General features: G+C 61.1%; 1 protein-coding gene across 1 annotated transcript in view; it reads left to right on the forward strand.

Moving 5' to 3' along the window:
- Positions 1-13853, forward strand: part of CAMSAP2 (calmodulin regulated spectrin associated protein family member 2) — a 30913-nt gene that overhangs the window by 12415 nt on the left and 4645 nt on the right. Inside the window, exons 3-11 of the mRNA XM_079763517.1 lie at positions 786-947; positions 1790-1873; positions 7061-7202; positions 7532-7671; positions 9356-9449; positions 10263-10329; positions 10722-10798; positions 10969-11038; positions 11671-13786. Coding sequence (XP_079619643.1) covers positions 786-947; positions 1790-1873; positions 7061-7202; positions 7532-7671; positions 9356-9449; positions 10263-10329; positions 10722-10798; positions 10969-11038; positions 11671-13786 — 2952 coding nt within the window. The remainder of the gene's footprint in view (positions 1-785; positions 948-1789; positions 1874-7060; positions 7203-7531; positions 7672-9355; positions 9450-10262; positions 10330-10721; positions 10799-10968; positions 11039-11670; positions 13787-13853) is intronic.

Here is a 13853-nt window from a genome sequence, read left to right on the forward strand (position 1 = left end):
TCGATCCCCAGGAGGGGGCGTCTAGGAGGCAGCCGATCCATGACCCTCTCTCATCATTGATGTTTCTCTCTCTTTCTCTCCCTCTCCCTTCCTCTCTGAAATCAACAATATATATATTTTAAAAAATAAAATAAATTATCATAATTTGGGGATCTTTTATTTCTGTATGCTGCCTCCAGCTTTTTGGGGGGCGAGTTGTGTGGCGGTAGCAAAAGAATAACGGTAAGTATAAGGCCACGTACGTGTTTAAAAGCCTGAAACAGCAGCAGGGGCCAGAGGAGAGACGGAGGGCGTCCGGCGTGGAGGCGCAGGCGGAGGGGCTGAGCGGGAGGACCAGGTGGAGGCGGGTGAGGGTCGGACTGGAATGTGCCCGTCCAGGGGGAGGGGACGGGACAGTGGTCCGCGGACCACGGTTGGCGACGGCTGGTTCAGAGGAAGGCGCTCAGAGCTCTGCGTGGACGTGGCGCGTGAGCCGGGAGCAGGTGGAGATGACGCTGAGGTTTGTGCGTCGCGTTCCTGAGTCACAGTTACGACGTGATCACAGACAGGAAAACCAGGAGCAGGGCCTCCTTGGGGTAAAGATGGCGTCCCGAAGCCGGGCCCTCGGGGAGCCGCTGACCACGGGCGTCTCCGTTCGCCCCTCCCGCGTGTCCCGCGGGTGCTTTCGAGAGTCCCGCCTCCTGTGGCCTGTCCTCCTGCGCCTGCTCCTTAGGAGACGGTCCTCGGATTTCAGAATGTCCGCCAGAGCCTCAGGTGGCTTAGCCGTGTCCCCGCTTCCGTTTCAGAGCGCCCACCTGGCGATGATCGACACCCTGATGATGGCCTACACGGCGGAGATGGTGAGCGTGGAGAAGGTCATCGCGTGTGCCCAGCGGTACTCCGCCTTCTTCCAGGCCACCGACCTGCCCTACGACATCGAGGACGCCGTCATGTACTGGATGAATAAGGTGGGTGCACAGTGGGGTTGGGGGGGGGGTCCTCACTCACACTGCCGCTCGGCTGGGACTGCGGGTTTGGGTCCCCAGGTTTGTGTGGTGTCAGGAGTGAGGCCTGGGGACGTGACCCCAGAGCTCCCGGAGAAAACGGCCAGGCGCGGGCTCTCCCCGCCCCCGCCACCGCCCCCGCAGGACCTCGGCCTCCAGCCTCCCGGCCGTGAGGGATCCGTTCCTGCTGTTCGAAAGCTGGTGTCGCCTGAGCAGACAGACACACTCCATTTCCCTTTCTGTTCTAAATCACAGCGGAAGCGCGGGTTGTGCAATCTTGTTAAAATTTCCCATCCCCCCCCCTTTTTTTTATGGCTTTTTCTTCTTTTTTTCCCCAAAGAGGAAGGGAGAGGGAGAAAGAGATAGTAACGTCCATGATGAGAGAGAATCATGGATCGGCTGCCTCCCACATGCCCCCCACTGGGGATCAGCCCACAATCCAGGTGTGCCCTGATGGGAATCGAACAGGTGACCTCCTGGTTCATAGTTCGATGCCAGCCACGGAGCCACGCCGGCCGGGCGAGACTGTACAATGTTTACTGAACAGAAGTGTTACTGCTCCCGAGCCTTAACGCTGAGGCTCCTGCGCCCGGTCTCTCCTGCTCGCCTGTCCCGCCCGCAGCGGGTGCTGGGCAGCATCTGCGAGTCAGTGAGCTCACCCCCCGAGCGGATGCGGCCCCTGTGGACGCTTCCTTCCGGTTGGGAGGGGAGACGTCCTCCTGTAGGTGGGGCTGCCTGACACACAGTGTGACCACAGGCCGTGGAGGCGCGTGCCGGGCCTTCACTTCGGTGCTTTTGTGTTGAAGGTAAACGAACATCTGAAAGACATTCTGGAGCAGGAACAGAAACTGAAGGAGCATCACACAGCGGACGCCCCGGGAGGCCAAAAGGTGCGTGTTTCACGATAAGTACGCGCCCCCACGTGCCGTGACCTTGGGAGATTTCGCAGTTGTGGCCATTACCTGGTTTTTGGTGATGGTAACTGTACCGGGGAAGCCAGGCCGGGAACGCGGCCTAAGTAGAAGCACCAGGCAAAGGGGGGTGGACGATGGTGCTTAGGAGAAGGTCAGCGCCTCGAGCGCAGGTTCTGAGGTTCTTTTGGCAAAAACAGTGGTTTAGACTTTGGTGAAATGTATGAAACAACACGGGAACGGGTCAGGGCGTCCGCCCTGTGATGGCGTGTAATAAGGCCGACTTACCCGCGTGTCCCAGCAGCTGTGGGTTGTCCACAGGAGGTTCTGTGGGAAAGGAGCCCTCCTCTGCCCGGCCTCGCTAGTGAACGGCAGGTCCTAGACCCCAGAGGTCTGTGGAATAGTGAGCTGGTTGTCACGAGCTTCCACATGTACACCTGGGAGGCTGCGGCAGGTGTGGGCGTGAACACCGGGGAGGCTGTGGGAGTGAACACCGGGGAGGCTGTGAGAGTGAACACCCGGGAGGCCGCGGGTGTGAACACCGGGGAGGCCGCGGGTGTGAACACCGGGGAGGCCGTGGGTGTGAACACCGGGGAGGCTGCGGGTGTGAACACCGGGGAGGCTGCGGGTGTGAATACCGGGGAGGCTGCGGGTGTGAACACCGGGGAGGCTGCGGGTAATGAACACCGGGGAGGCTGTGGGCGTGAACACCGGGGAGGCTGTGGGAGTGAACACCCGGGAGGCTGCGGGTGTGAACACCTGGGAGGTCGTGGGCGTGAACACCTGGGAGGCCGTGGGCGTGAACACCCGGGAGGCTGTGGGTGTGAACACCGGGGAGGGCCTTCTCGAGGGTGTGGACTGGCTCGGCCCTGGGGTGGCAGGGGGACGTGGAAAGTGGGGCGCTGGGTCACAGGGCCGTGTGCGTGCAGACACGCCGGTGGAGCGCATGGCACCTTCGGGAATGAGCCAGCAGAGCAGGTGGTGGTTTGAGAGCAGTGAATCCACGGGTTTGTGTTCTTACGTTTATAAGACGGACTATATTGAGTTTGTTTCTCAGAGTATCAAAGATACGAGTCTGCTCAGTGTAGCATTTGCCACTCTTTAAAGAGAAATGTTGGTGCGGGATTCTCAGGGGCTGGGCACTGGGGAAGGAATGACTTGGAGAAGAGACACTCCCTCGTTCTAATTGCTTTCATTCGAGGTGGAGGCTCAGAACAGCCCCCTCTCCCCAGTGAGAGCCGGCGCACGCGCTGCCCGATCTCCTCCGCCCGTGCGAGCCGCCGCCTGGAGCCGAGTTCCTCGGCAGCTAAACCGTAACCCACTTTTGTTCTAACTCCAGTTCTTCAAGCAGCGCCGAGATACATGGAGAAAGGGGCTCTGAGGTCAAGTCCGTTGGGAGATGCTGCCCCCCTCCCCCCCCCCCCCCGCCCCGGGGCCCCTCTCAGAATGTCACGGCCCATTTCCAGACAGAAAGGCCCCTGGGAGCCTGCCCCTCTGTCTCCCACACACGTGTGACCTCTGAGCTCTGCTGTGAGTGGCAGGTGCTGACATCCCCAGGACCCGTGTTCGTTGGCGCCTGCTCTGGGAACCTGGTGTCTAACCTGTAATGTTCTCATCGACTCGGGTGTGTTCCATACGTGTATAAACACACGGAACAAACTCAGGCTCTAACACGGTGCGTCACCCTCACAGGCATCGTCCGGTCTGACTCCTCGCTTACCTGGGTTCCTTTTCACGCTGTTATTTCCACTAAATAATCGTGAGGCCGAGGCCGCCTGATTGGGTAACCTTCCCGTAGACTCCGCCCTGAGGCGCTGCTCGTAGTTGCACCCTCTCGTGTGGCTCGCGTGGCCGATGCTGACCGGTTTCTTCCGTTGTCCCATGGCCAGCTTCCCTTTTCCAGAAACAGCGCCTCCGCTGGCCTGTGCCCCGGCCATCGACCCGGCGAGGGGCGTGGCGTGTCCGGCCTTTCGACCCGTCACAGGGGCCCCAGTTTCTCTCTGAGCAGTGTTTGTAAAGACGACCCGCCTTACATGAGGCGGAACCCGGTGCCCTGGGCCGTGGCCTCCACCTCCGTCCACGGGTGCAGAGACGCCCCCGCTCCCAGGGCGTGTTCAGGAGGGGCCGGCCTGAGTGCATGTTCCGTGGGTCACCGGCGGCCTCTTCTGGCTCCGTCCCTCCCTCTGGGTTTATCAGGGTCTGTGGTCAGCAGGCCTGTCCTCGTTACTGTCTGTATGGACTTACTTAACGGGTTGTAACCCATTTCTGTCCATGTGCACTACTTTTACATGAACCTGTGAGTTCTAAACTGGAGATTAACTGGCATTTAGAGGCATTACGGGCACGTCGCCGTGGGCCCGCGGTGGGAAATCTGTAGCTTCGCTGACACTAATTCTGAGACTTTCCTTCCCCTTCGCTTCCTTCCGCTGCTCCTCTGAAGTCTCCTTCCAAGTGGTTTTGGAAACTGGTGCCCGTAAGTTTGCTCTGAGAACTGTGATCGTAGCGTGGCCTTGCTGTGTCCTGCTGGTGCGGTCACTCATAGCTCTGTCAGTCACGCAGAGGGACGCCAGGCACTGGTCCCGAGACACAGGGAGGTAAAAAGTCCCGCCACGGTTGGGCCAGAAGCTGTAAAGTCATTTGACACAGCAGCATCTTTGCTTATCTTGTCAGTAACCACAGACCATCAGTAACCAGGTTTTTTAAAAAGCATGTTTTACTTATTTTAAAACATATTTTATTGATTTTTTACAGAGAGGAAGGAAGAGGGATAGAGAGTTAGAAACATCGGTGAGATAGAAACATCAGCTGCCTCCTGCACGCCCCCTACTGGGGATGTGCCCACAACCAAGGTACATGCCCTTGACCGGAATGGAACCTGGGACCCTTGAGTCCGCAGGCCGATGCTCTATCCACGGAGCCAACCCGGTCAGGGCAAAAGCATTAGTTTTAATAACGTTCGTGGGAGTGAATGTGAGTTGCATGCGTGGGTAATTTGTGTTGTAAAGTCATGTTTTTTAAAGAATCCTCTCCTCTTCAGCCCGAGTTGCAGGCACACTGCTAGGAAGTGACCGGGGGGCCTGACCAGCTCCGGACTCCCGGTCCCGGTTCTGGTGTGACCCGAGGGCTGGTCTCCCTGGACCGAGTCTGGGCTTGGCCCACTCACAATGTCTGGCATGCTTCCGCGTCTCTGGCCGAGTGTTGTGAACATCGACATTCACTGCTAAAGCACAGCAAAGCTGTGTGTGTACGCACACGTGTGTGCGTGTGCTTGTGTGTCTGAGCTTGAGTGTGTCCATGCTTGCGTGTGTCTGTGCATGTGTCCATGCATCTGTGCATTCATCCATGCGTGTGTGTGCGCGCACCTTGAGCAGAGGGGCTGCTGGGGGAGAGCAGGCAGCAGGCCGTGTTCCCTGCCGGCTGAGAGGGGAGGGTGAGGACCCGGACCTGCCGCCCCGGTGTGAGCCGGGCGGCCACGCTGCTGCCGGCTGGAGGCAGAGTCCTAGGGACTGTAGCATCAGTGATCAGACAGCTTTCCGTGGCGCGTGTGTGCGTGTGTCTGCGGTGGGGCTCTGAGGGGGGCACGGCGTCGATGTCCATGTCGGCCCGGCACGGAACAGGCCCACGGGAATCTCCCCAGGAGCAGGGTTGTGAGCCTGGTCCTGGGAGCAGGGGGGAAGGGGGACCCCTCTCCGCCGGAGCCGGTGCCCCTGAGGACGCCAGTGCCGGAAGCCCGGCCCCCGAGGCCCGCGCTCGCTCTCAGGGAACGAGGCTCCGGTTGTTACTCAAACACAAGTTGCACGTCACGATTCTGTTATAAAATGCAGAGGCACCGGTTTCGGTGGAGTTGGAAGAAGATGAGTTTTGATTATTTTAAAAACCCCGCCCCGTCCTCGGCCGCCCTCCTGGGCCTCGGCGAGCGGGGGCTGCTGACAGCCAGCCTAGACTCCCGCCTGCCAGAGTGCTGCACTCCGCCCGCCATCTGCCCACCCCCCCTCCTCATCCCCACGGTACAGACGGGGAAACTGAGACACGAGAGCCCACAGGGGCAGGACCAGGGTTTGAACCGGGCCCTCTGACTCAGGAGCTTGTCTCCACCACCGGCTCCTCAGCATCTCATCGCAGAGAGCCAGCTGTCTGTCCCAGGAGCCCGCCCCGCCCCACCCCGCGCACACCCCGTTCCCTCTGTGTCCGGGTGAGCGGAGCCCTCAGCGGGCACCTTTCAGTCTCGGCGGTGACACTAGTTGTTACCTTGGCGTTCAGGTGACGAGCGGCGTGTCTCGTCGCAGCGGTGATACTGCCCGTTCCTCCCGCGATGCTGCCCGTCCCCGCGTCCTGTGGGAGAGCACTGCCCTGCCGCCCGGCCTCCAGGGCTCTGGCTGCTGGTGTGGCCGCAGTGCGGCTCCGCCCTTTCCGGGAGGGCCCGCCATGCAGGGCACGCCAGCACTGAGGGCGACCTGTGCGCAGGACAGCGGGCGGTGACGAGATGCAGAGTCTCTGAGTCCTTTTTTTTTATTGTCTGAAGTTTTACCTGTGTCTCCTTTTCCCCAATTGACCCCCCCCGCCAGCCACTCCCACCCCGAGGGCAAGCCCCACCGCCCCCGTGTCTGTGTCCGTGGGTGATGCTAATGGGCCTGCAGGCGAGTCCTTTGGGTGCTCTCTGCCCCCCACCTCCCTGCCATTGGTCTCTGGATCTATTCTTGTTCATCAGTCTGAGTCCATTTTAAAAAAATATGTTTTTATTGATTTCAGAGAGAAAAGGAGGAGAGAGCGAGAGAAAAACATCCATGATGAGAGAGAATCATGGACAGGCTGCCTCCTGCACGCCCCACACTGGGGATGAGCCCGCCACCCAGGCCTGTGCCCTGACCGGGAATCGAACCGTGACCTCCTGGTTCCTAGGTCGACGCTCAATCCCTGAGACACGCCGGCCGGGGTGTGATGCTTCTTCGCGGAAGCGTGTAGGCTCAGTGTCACTCCTGGGAGTCAGTGCGACCTGTGCCGGCCTCGGCGATGCCGTGTGTGTGACGTGGTGAGGGTGCCGGGTGTTCAGAAGAGAGGATGCTGGTGACCGGACCATTATCTGTCGCACTGCGTCGGGTTACATCAGACCACGTGCCGGTTTCCCATGTGCTCGTCTGACGACGCTCATCTCCATTCGGTCCGCAGGCGCGTTACCGGAAGGAGCAGACGCTGCTGCGGCAGCTGCCGTGCATCCCGCTGGTGGAGAACCTGCTGAAGGACGGGACGGACGGCTGTGCGCTGGCCGCCCTCATCCACTTCTACTGCCCCGGCGTCGTCAGGCTGGAGGGTGAGCGCCGGGACGCTGCGGAGCGTGGGGGGGGGGGGGGGGGATGGGGACGCGGGCAGCGGTGACAGCTGCCACGTCTTCCGACCCGCGCTGTGGGTGGGCGCTGTGTGACCAAGGTGGCGGCGGGGGAGGCGTGTGTGCTCTCAGTCTGTGCCGTGGCCACCCCGTCTCAGTGTGTGCGTGTGTATGTGCGTGCACGTGCATGTGCATGTGTGTGCGTGTGTGTGTGTGTGTGTGTGTGCACGCGCACTGAGCCACTAAGTGGGATCTGAAATGTGTGTTTTCCAAATCAACCCCAAGTCATCACCTTGCTCTCTTCCTGTTTGAAGATATTTGTTTGAAAGAAACCATGTCTTTGGCTGACAGCCTGTACAATCTGCAGCTGGTCCAGGAGTTCTGCCAGGAGCACCTGACCCAGTGCTGCCACTTCTCGCTAGAGGACATGCTCTACGCCGCCGCGTCCATCAAGGTGCGTCCTCCCCCCCCCCCTTCCTCCTCCTCGCGAGCCGCTCTGGGAGCCGCAGCCGAGCTGTTCTGTCGGCCAGGGGACGTTCTGAGAAAGTCGCGTCTGAGTTTCCCGCTCGCTTTATGTTTCTGTCACCCGCGGTGAGACAGTGTGACGCCGACCTGGGCCTCCCAGCACAGGGCCCGTCTGCTAGCCTCATGTCCGAAGGCTGGCCCCTGCGTGCGTATCCGTGGAAATTAGGAAGATCGCTTCCATGTGTATCAGGAATGCCTCTTCTGGAACTTCCTGTTAAAAATTCAAGTGCTGCCCGGCCGGCGTGGCTCTGTGGTTGAGCATCGACCTATGAACCAGGAGGTCAGGGTTCGATTCCCGGGCAGGACACATGCCCGGGTTGCGGCTCGATCCCCAGTGTGGAGTGTGCAGGAGGCAGTCGGTCCATGATTCTCTCTTACAGTTGATGTTTCTCTCTCTCCCTTCCTCTCTGAAACCGATAAAAAAATATACAAAAAAATAATAAAAAAAGATTCAAGTGCTGCTTCTCTCATCCCAAAGGGAGACGGACGCTCCCCTTGACTCCACGGAGACGTGTGTAAGGTGTGGGCCTGGGCGTGGCTTGGCGGCGCGTGCCCGAGGCTGAGGGCGCGCCGTGCGGGCAGGGTCCGGTGGACGGATGCCTTCTCCTGAGTCAGCCTGTTTCAGGAGGTCGCTGTCCACGGGGGCGTGGGTGCCTCCTGTGTCCTTTGCCAAAGCGTCAGAACCACAGCCCTGACGTGACCGGAATGTTTTCTGACTTGAGGACGCGGCTGGGCCCGTGGTCCCTGCGCCTCGCTGTCGCTGTCGCTGTGCAGCCAGCACCTGTGGGGGGTAGGGGTGCCTCCCCCCTCTGGCGGCAGGATCACTGGGGGAGAGGGCTCTAACCCACGTGCTGGCACAGAGCGTGCCTGAGGGGGTTCCTGGAGATGACGAGCGGAAACAAGTCGTCCCGCTGGGGCCCAGTGTGAACGTCGCCCGGAGCCGAGCTGTTGGCAGGAAGGAGGTAGAGGCGCTTTCACTGACGTACACAGCTCTGCAAGGCATCAGGGGAAAGAGCAGGAGCAGGCGTCACACGTGGCAGGATGGGATTATATATGTAAAAAGCCCTTGGCAGTGTGCGCACAGCTATACACGCATGTGGATGCGTGAGCAAGGTCTGTGGGAGCAAACAGCCTGGTTTCCCCGGAGGGGTCCCCGCACACCTCTCCCGTTCGTTTTGCACACGTGTTCCTCTGTGGGACTGAGAGCCTCTGTGTGTGTGTGTGTGTGTGTGTGTGTGAGAGAGAGAGAGAGAGAGAGAGAGCGCCTTACTGCAGCTGCGTGACCGTCGTAAGAGCCGGAAAGAGGAGCTGGAGATGAAACGAACCGGGGGCAGGGTCATTCCTGTAAACCATCCCAAGTTCAGAAGGAGACGTCCTTTGCGAGCTGTAGTGCCTGGGACAGTTGTCCCTCCCTTTGCTGACCTCTGGTGGCCACGCACAGTACCGCGCCACCAGGACCGTTCCCTCACCAGGCGCTCAGCGGTTGGCCCAGCTTTGTTAAGACGTGACTGACAGAACATGGTGCAAGTTTGTGGTGTGCGTGACCCCAGCGAGCATGAGCCCCGCCCGAGCACGCCACACGGTCACCATGTCTCCCCTTCCTCCCGCTCCAGAGCAACTACCTGGTGTTCATGGCCGAGCTCTTCTGGTGGTTTGAGGTGGTGAAGCCGTCCTTCGTGCAGCCCCGCGTCCTTCGTGCACAAGGAGGTACCGCCCCCTCCCCCCGCGGAGTGTCCTGTGCGTGAGCAGGGCGGCCAGGGTGGCCCCCGCAGCCCCTCCGGCGGAGGGAAGCCTCTGTCCGCTCGGGGTCAGCGTCGGCCTTGGTAAACCTGAGCACTTGGTTGTAAGAGCCGCTGGGTGCTCCGAGCGAGGCCTGACGTCGGAGGGGAAGAGGAGGAAGCGGCTGTGGGTGCGGGCTTTGAGCTCTGCCTGCGGTCGCTGTCTTCTCTTCGCCTCGCTCACCCCGTCCCCAGCTTTCGTCCCTCTGAGATTCTGAGTTTTCTACATGATTACCCAGAATCCACTCCAGTTATGCTTCTTGGCTTCAGTCTGCCGTTTGAACTTGTCATTAGACCATAAAAAGGTGTGTGTGTGTTAAGCCTGATGGGTTTGTGGTTACTGTAGTACCCTGACCTAGTGATTGCACAGAATAACAGCCGTCAGAAAGAAAGGCCCGGCCAGTGTGGCTCAGTGGTTGAGCCTTGACCTATGAACTAGGAGGTCAGGGTTCGATTCCTAGTCAGGGCACATGCGCAGGCTGTGGGCTGGATCCCAGGTAGGGGGCGTGCAGGGGGCAGCCCATCGGTGATTCACCGTTACTGCTCCTGTCTCTCCCTCTCTGAAGTCAGTAAAGATTTTTTTTTTTTTAAAGAAGATGGCTTTAAATACACTAGGATTTCCCTGTGGGTCCTAAGGGACATTGGGATTAAGTTTAAAGTTACCTGAGGCCTAGAATTCCTGAGATGATGTTGGAAACGCGCTGCCTGTGTGTAACGCTGAGGGTTTTCATCTCTGTCCCAGCGGAGCCTGCAGCACCCGCCCCGGACGCCCGAGCCAGCACCGTGGACAGCTCCCCGGGCCGCACCAGGTAGGCCTCCCCCTCCTGCTCACCAGCGGGACCAGAACTTAATCACATTGCAGCGAGCCTCGCCCTTTCCGTGGGACTTGGAGCTGAATAGGTCTTCAGCGCTCACCTTAAAGGCCGTTCTTTGATTTAAGAAATGTATTGTTTTCCTCTGTTTATTTTTAATTTGGAAGGAGAGTCAGGGGTGGTAGTGTTGTCTGGTCTCAGCCGTTCTGTGTACAGTTTACATAAAGAGCGGGAGCACATGGGAACATTGTGACAGTGGCTGTAACGTGGTGACAGCGGCTGTAACGTGGTGACAGTGGCTGTAACGTGGTGACAGTGGCTGTAACGTGGTGACAGTGGCTGTAACGTGGTGACAGCGGCTGTAATGTCGTCTCGGGTTTGCATTGCAGCGCGGGAGGAGATGTGTTTCCACACCCTCATCACTTGCCTTCCAGACACTCGCGCCCCCAGCCTCCTTCAGCCTCAGGTAATACATCGAAAAAGCCGGGGAAATGTCATTTCGATAGGTTAACTGCGAGGTGACTGAGAGTAAATGTAAACAGACACACACACCCAGTTATGTGAATTCTGTTAAACTGCTATAAGTTTAAATTTTTTACACGATTGCAATGACTTTTTTTTTTTCTTCATTTGAAGGAGGAATCCGAAGGTCTTCATCGATGTCTTACGTTGATGGCTTCATAGGGACGTGGCCGAAGGAGAAAAGGTAAGCGGAGAGTTCTGTCCGTCCGTTCACATCACCAGGAAATGCCAGCTCAGTCTCTCTCTTCTGCTTTCGGACAAATCGCAGCGTACCTTCACTGAGCACCTAAACGTGAAGAGGGCAGCGTAGGAGGTGATCGGTCAAGGCTGCGTGTGGAAGGTCGCCTCACGGCCCTCACCTGACCTTGAGGACAATATGATGGAGAAGTCAGGGCGCCACACCCATGGATTCAACCAGCTGTGGCTTGAAAATATTCGGCGGGGGCGGGGGGGGGGGGAGTTGGAAGTTACTCTGTTGCCGATGTGTCCTGTGTAGTCGGGCCTGTGATTGAATCTGCTGAACACGTACAGACTCTTTCTTGTCATCATTCTCGAAACGATACAGTGCGGCGGTCACACGGCGTTTACATCCATCGGGGTTCTACGTCTCTACGACAGGAGGGCGGAGAGGGTTGCTCGCAGATTCTACCGTTTACAGGAGGGACTAGAGCATCCTCGATTTGGGTCCCGCTGGGGCGCCCGGCGCGGCCCTCCGCAGATGCCGAGGGAAGACTGTGATTGTAATAATCGTCCGGTGACCTGAAGTCATTTCTCTTCTGGGATTATTAAGGGTTTTCTCTTTGAATTTTTTTTCAGATCATCAGTGCACGGAGTTTCGTTTGATATTTCTTTTGATAAAGAAAACACGGCGCCGAGAAGCGCGCCAAACCGAGGCATCCCTCGCTCTGTCAGTAACGAAGGTCTTTCCCTGAACCACAACCGAGCATCCAAGACCACGAGGAAGAACCTGTCCTTCAAGCCCATCAGCGGGGAGGAGGAGGCAGGCGGCATCGAGGAGGAGCTGAGCGCGGCCCCTCAAGGCGGCTTCCCGACCTACGTGCCCCACCCCGCGCCCAAGCTCAGCTCCAGCGAGAACATCCGCCACCAGCTCCCGAACGGGGGCCTGCAGCCGGGGCTCCTCCCGGGCGAGCCGGGCAGCCAGGGGGAGACGCCCAGCATCGAGGAGGCGCTGCAGATCATCCACGACACGGAGCAGCGCCCCCTCGCGCCCCCGCCCGGCCACGTTGCCAACGGCTTCTTCCTGCACAGCCAGGACCTGAGCCCCCTGCACGCCGGCCTGCAGCTGCGCCCGCCCAGCGCCGACCCCCTGACCGACCCCGCCGGTGCCTTGAGCCCCGTGACCGACGACACGGAGGCGGACACCGGCATCCACGTGCCGTCGGAGGACCTCCCGGGCACGGCGGACGAGGACTCCTCGCTGCGGGACTACACCGTCAGCCTGGACTCCGACGGGGACGACGCGCCCAAGCCCCTGCAGGACCACGACCTGCGGCCCGGCAGCGCGCGCGAGGCCCCCAGCCCCTGCCCCAGCACCGTGAGCACCCGCTCCCAGCCCGGCAGCAGCGCCTCCTCCGGCTCCGGCGTCAAGATGACCAGCTTCGCCGAGCAGAAGTTCCGGAAGCTCAACCACACGGACGGCAGGAGCAGCGGGAGCAGCTCTCAGAAGACCACGCCCGAGGGCTCGGAGCTGAACATCCCGCACGTGGTGGCCTGGGCGCCAAGCCCCGAGGACGCGGGCCTGCCGGGCCGGGACAGCACGCAGCTGCTGGCCTCCGAGGTGCTGCAGCTGCGCATGCGGCTGGAGGAGAAGCGCCGGGCCATCGAGGCGCAGAAGAAGAAGGTGGAGGCCGCCTTCACCCGGCAGCGGCAGAAGATGGGCAGGACGGCCTTCCTCACGGTGGTGAAGAAGCGGGGGGACGGGGGCGCCCCGCTGCGGGAGGAAGCGGCCGGGGCGGAGGACGAGAAGGTGTACAGCGAGCGGGCGCCGGAGCGGGAGCCGCCCAGGGCCAGCGGGCAGCGCAGCAAGTCTCTGGCGGACATCAAGGAGGGCGCGGAGGGCGCCCCCGCCCCGTGGCCCACGTCGCCCACGTCGCCCGTGGACCCCGAGAGGCCGTGGGGGCCGGCGAGCCCCTGCGAGGAGCCGGCGGCCGAGGGCGAGGTGCTGGAGTACACGCGGTCCATCGAGAAGCTCAACGCCTCGCTGCACTTCCTGCAGCAGGAGATGCAGCGCCTGTCGCAGCAGCAGGAGGCGCTGATGCGGATGCGCGACCGCCAGGCCTGGGTGGTGTCCCCGCCGCAGCCCGCGCCCCACGGGCAGGCCCGCGACCCCAGGCCCGCCCGGCCCGGCCCGGCCCCGCAGCCCATCCACCGGAAGAGCGCGTCCTTCTCCATCAAGACCCCGCGGACGCCCCGGCCCAACGAGCTGAAGATCGCGCCCCTGAACCGCACGCTGACGCCGCCCCGCTCGGTGGACAGCCTCCCGCGGCTGCGGCGGTTCTCGCCCAGCCAGGTGCCCATCCAGACGCGCTCCTTCGTGTGCTTCGGGGACGACGGGGGGCCCGGGCCCGGGAAGGACGGCGCGGACCCCCCCGAGGCCTCGGAGCCGCCCGCGCGGCCCCCGGGGGAGGCGGGGCAGCCCGTGGAGTCCAGCGTGTCCGAGGTGCTGGCCCAGCCCGTGACGGAGACCGTGTGCCTGACCCCCAGCGCGGACCCGCCCGGCTGGCCCGCAGAGCCTGCTCCCCGGCCCGCCTTCCCGCCCGCCGCGCCCAAAAGCGTCAGTCTCATCGAGGTGTCCCTCTCGGACCTGCAGCCCCCGGAGAAGGCCGACGTGTGTGCGGACAAGGAGGACGGGGACAGCGACAGAGAGCAGCCCGACGACGAGCAGAAAGTGTGCTGCGGCTTCTTCTTCAAGGTGCGCCCGGCCCGGGGCGGGGGGTGGGTACGGGGGGCGGGGGAGGGCGGCTCTTCAGCGGACGAGC

This window comes from Cnephaeus nilssonii (genome assembly GCF_951640355.1).
Source record: "Cnephaeus nilssonii genome assembly, chromosome: 23".
Classification (NCBI taxonomy): domain Eukaryota; kingdom Metazoa; phylum Chordata; class Mammalia; order Chiroptera; family Vespertilionidae; genus Cnephaeus; species Cnephaeus nilssonii.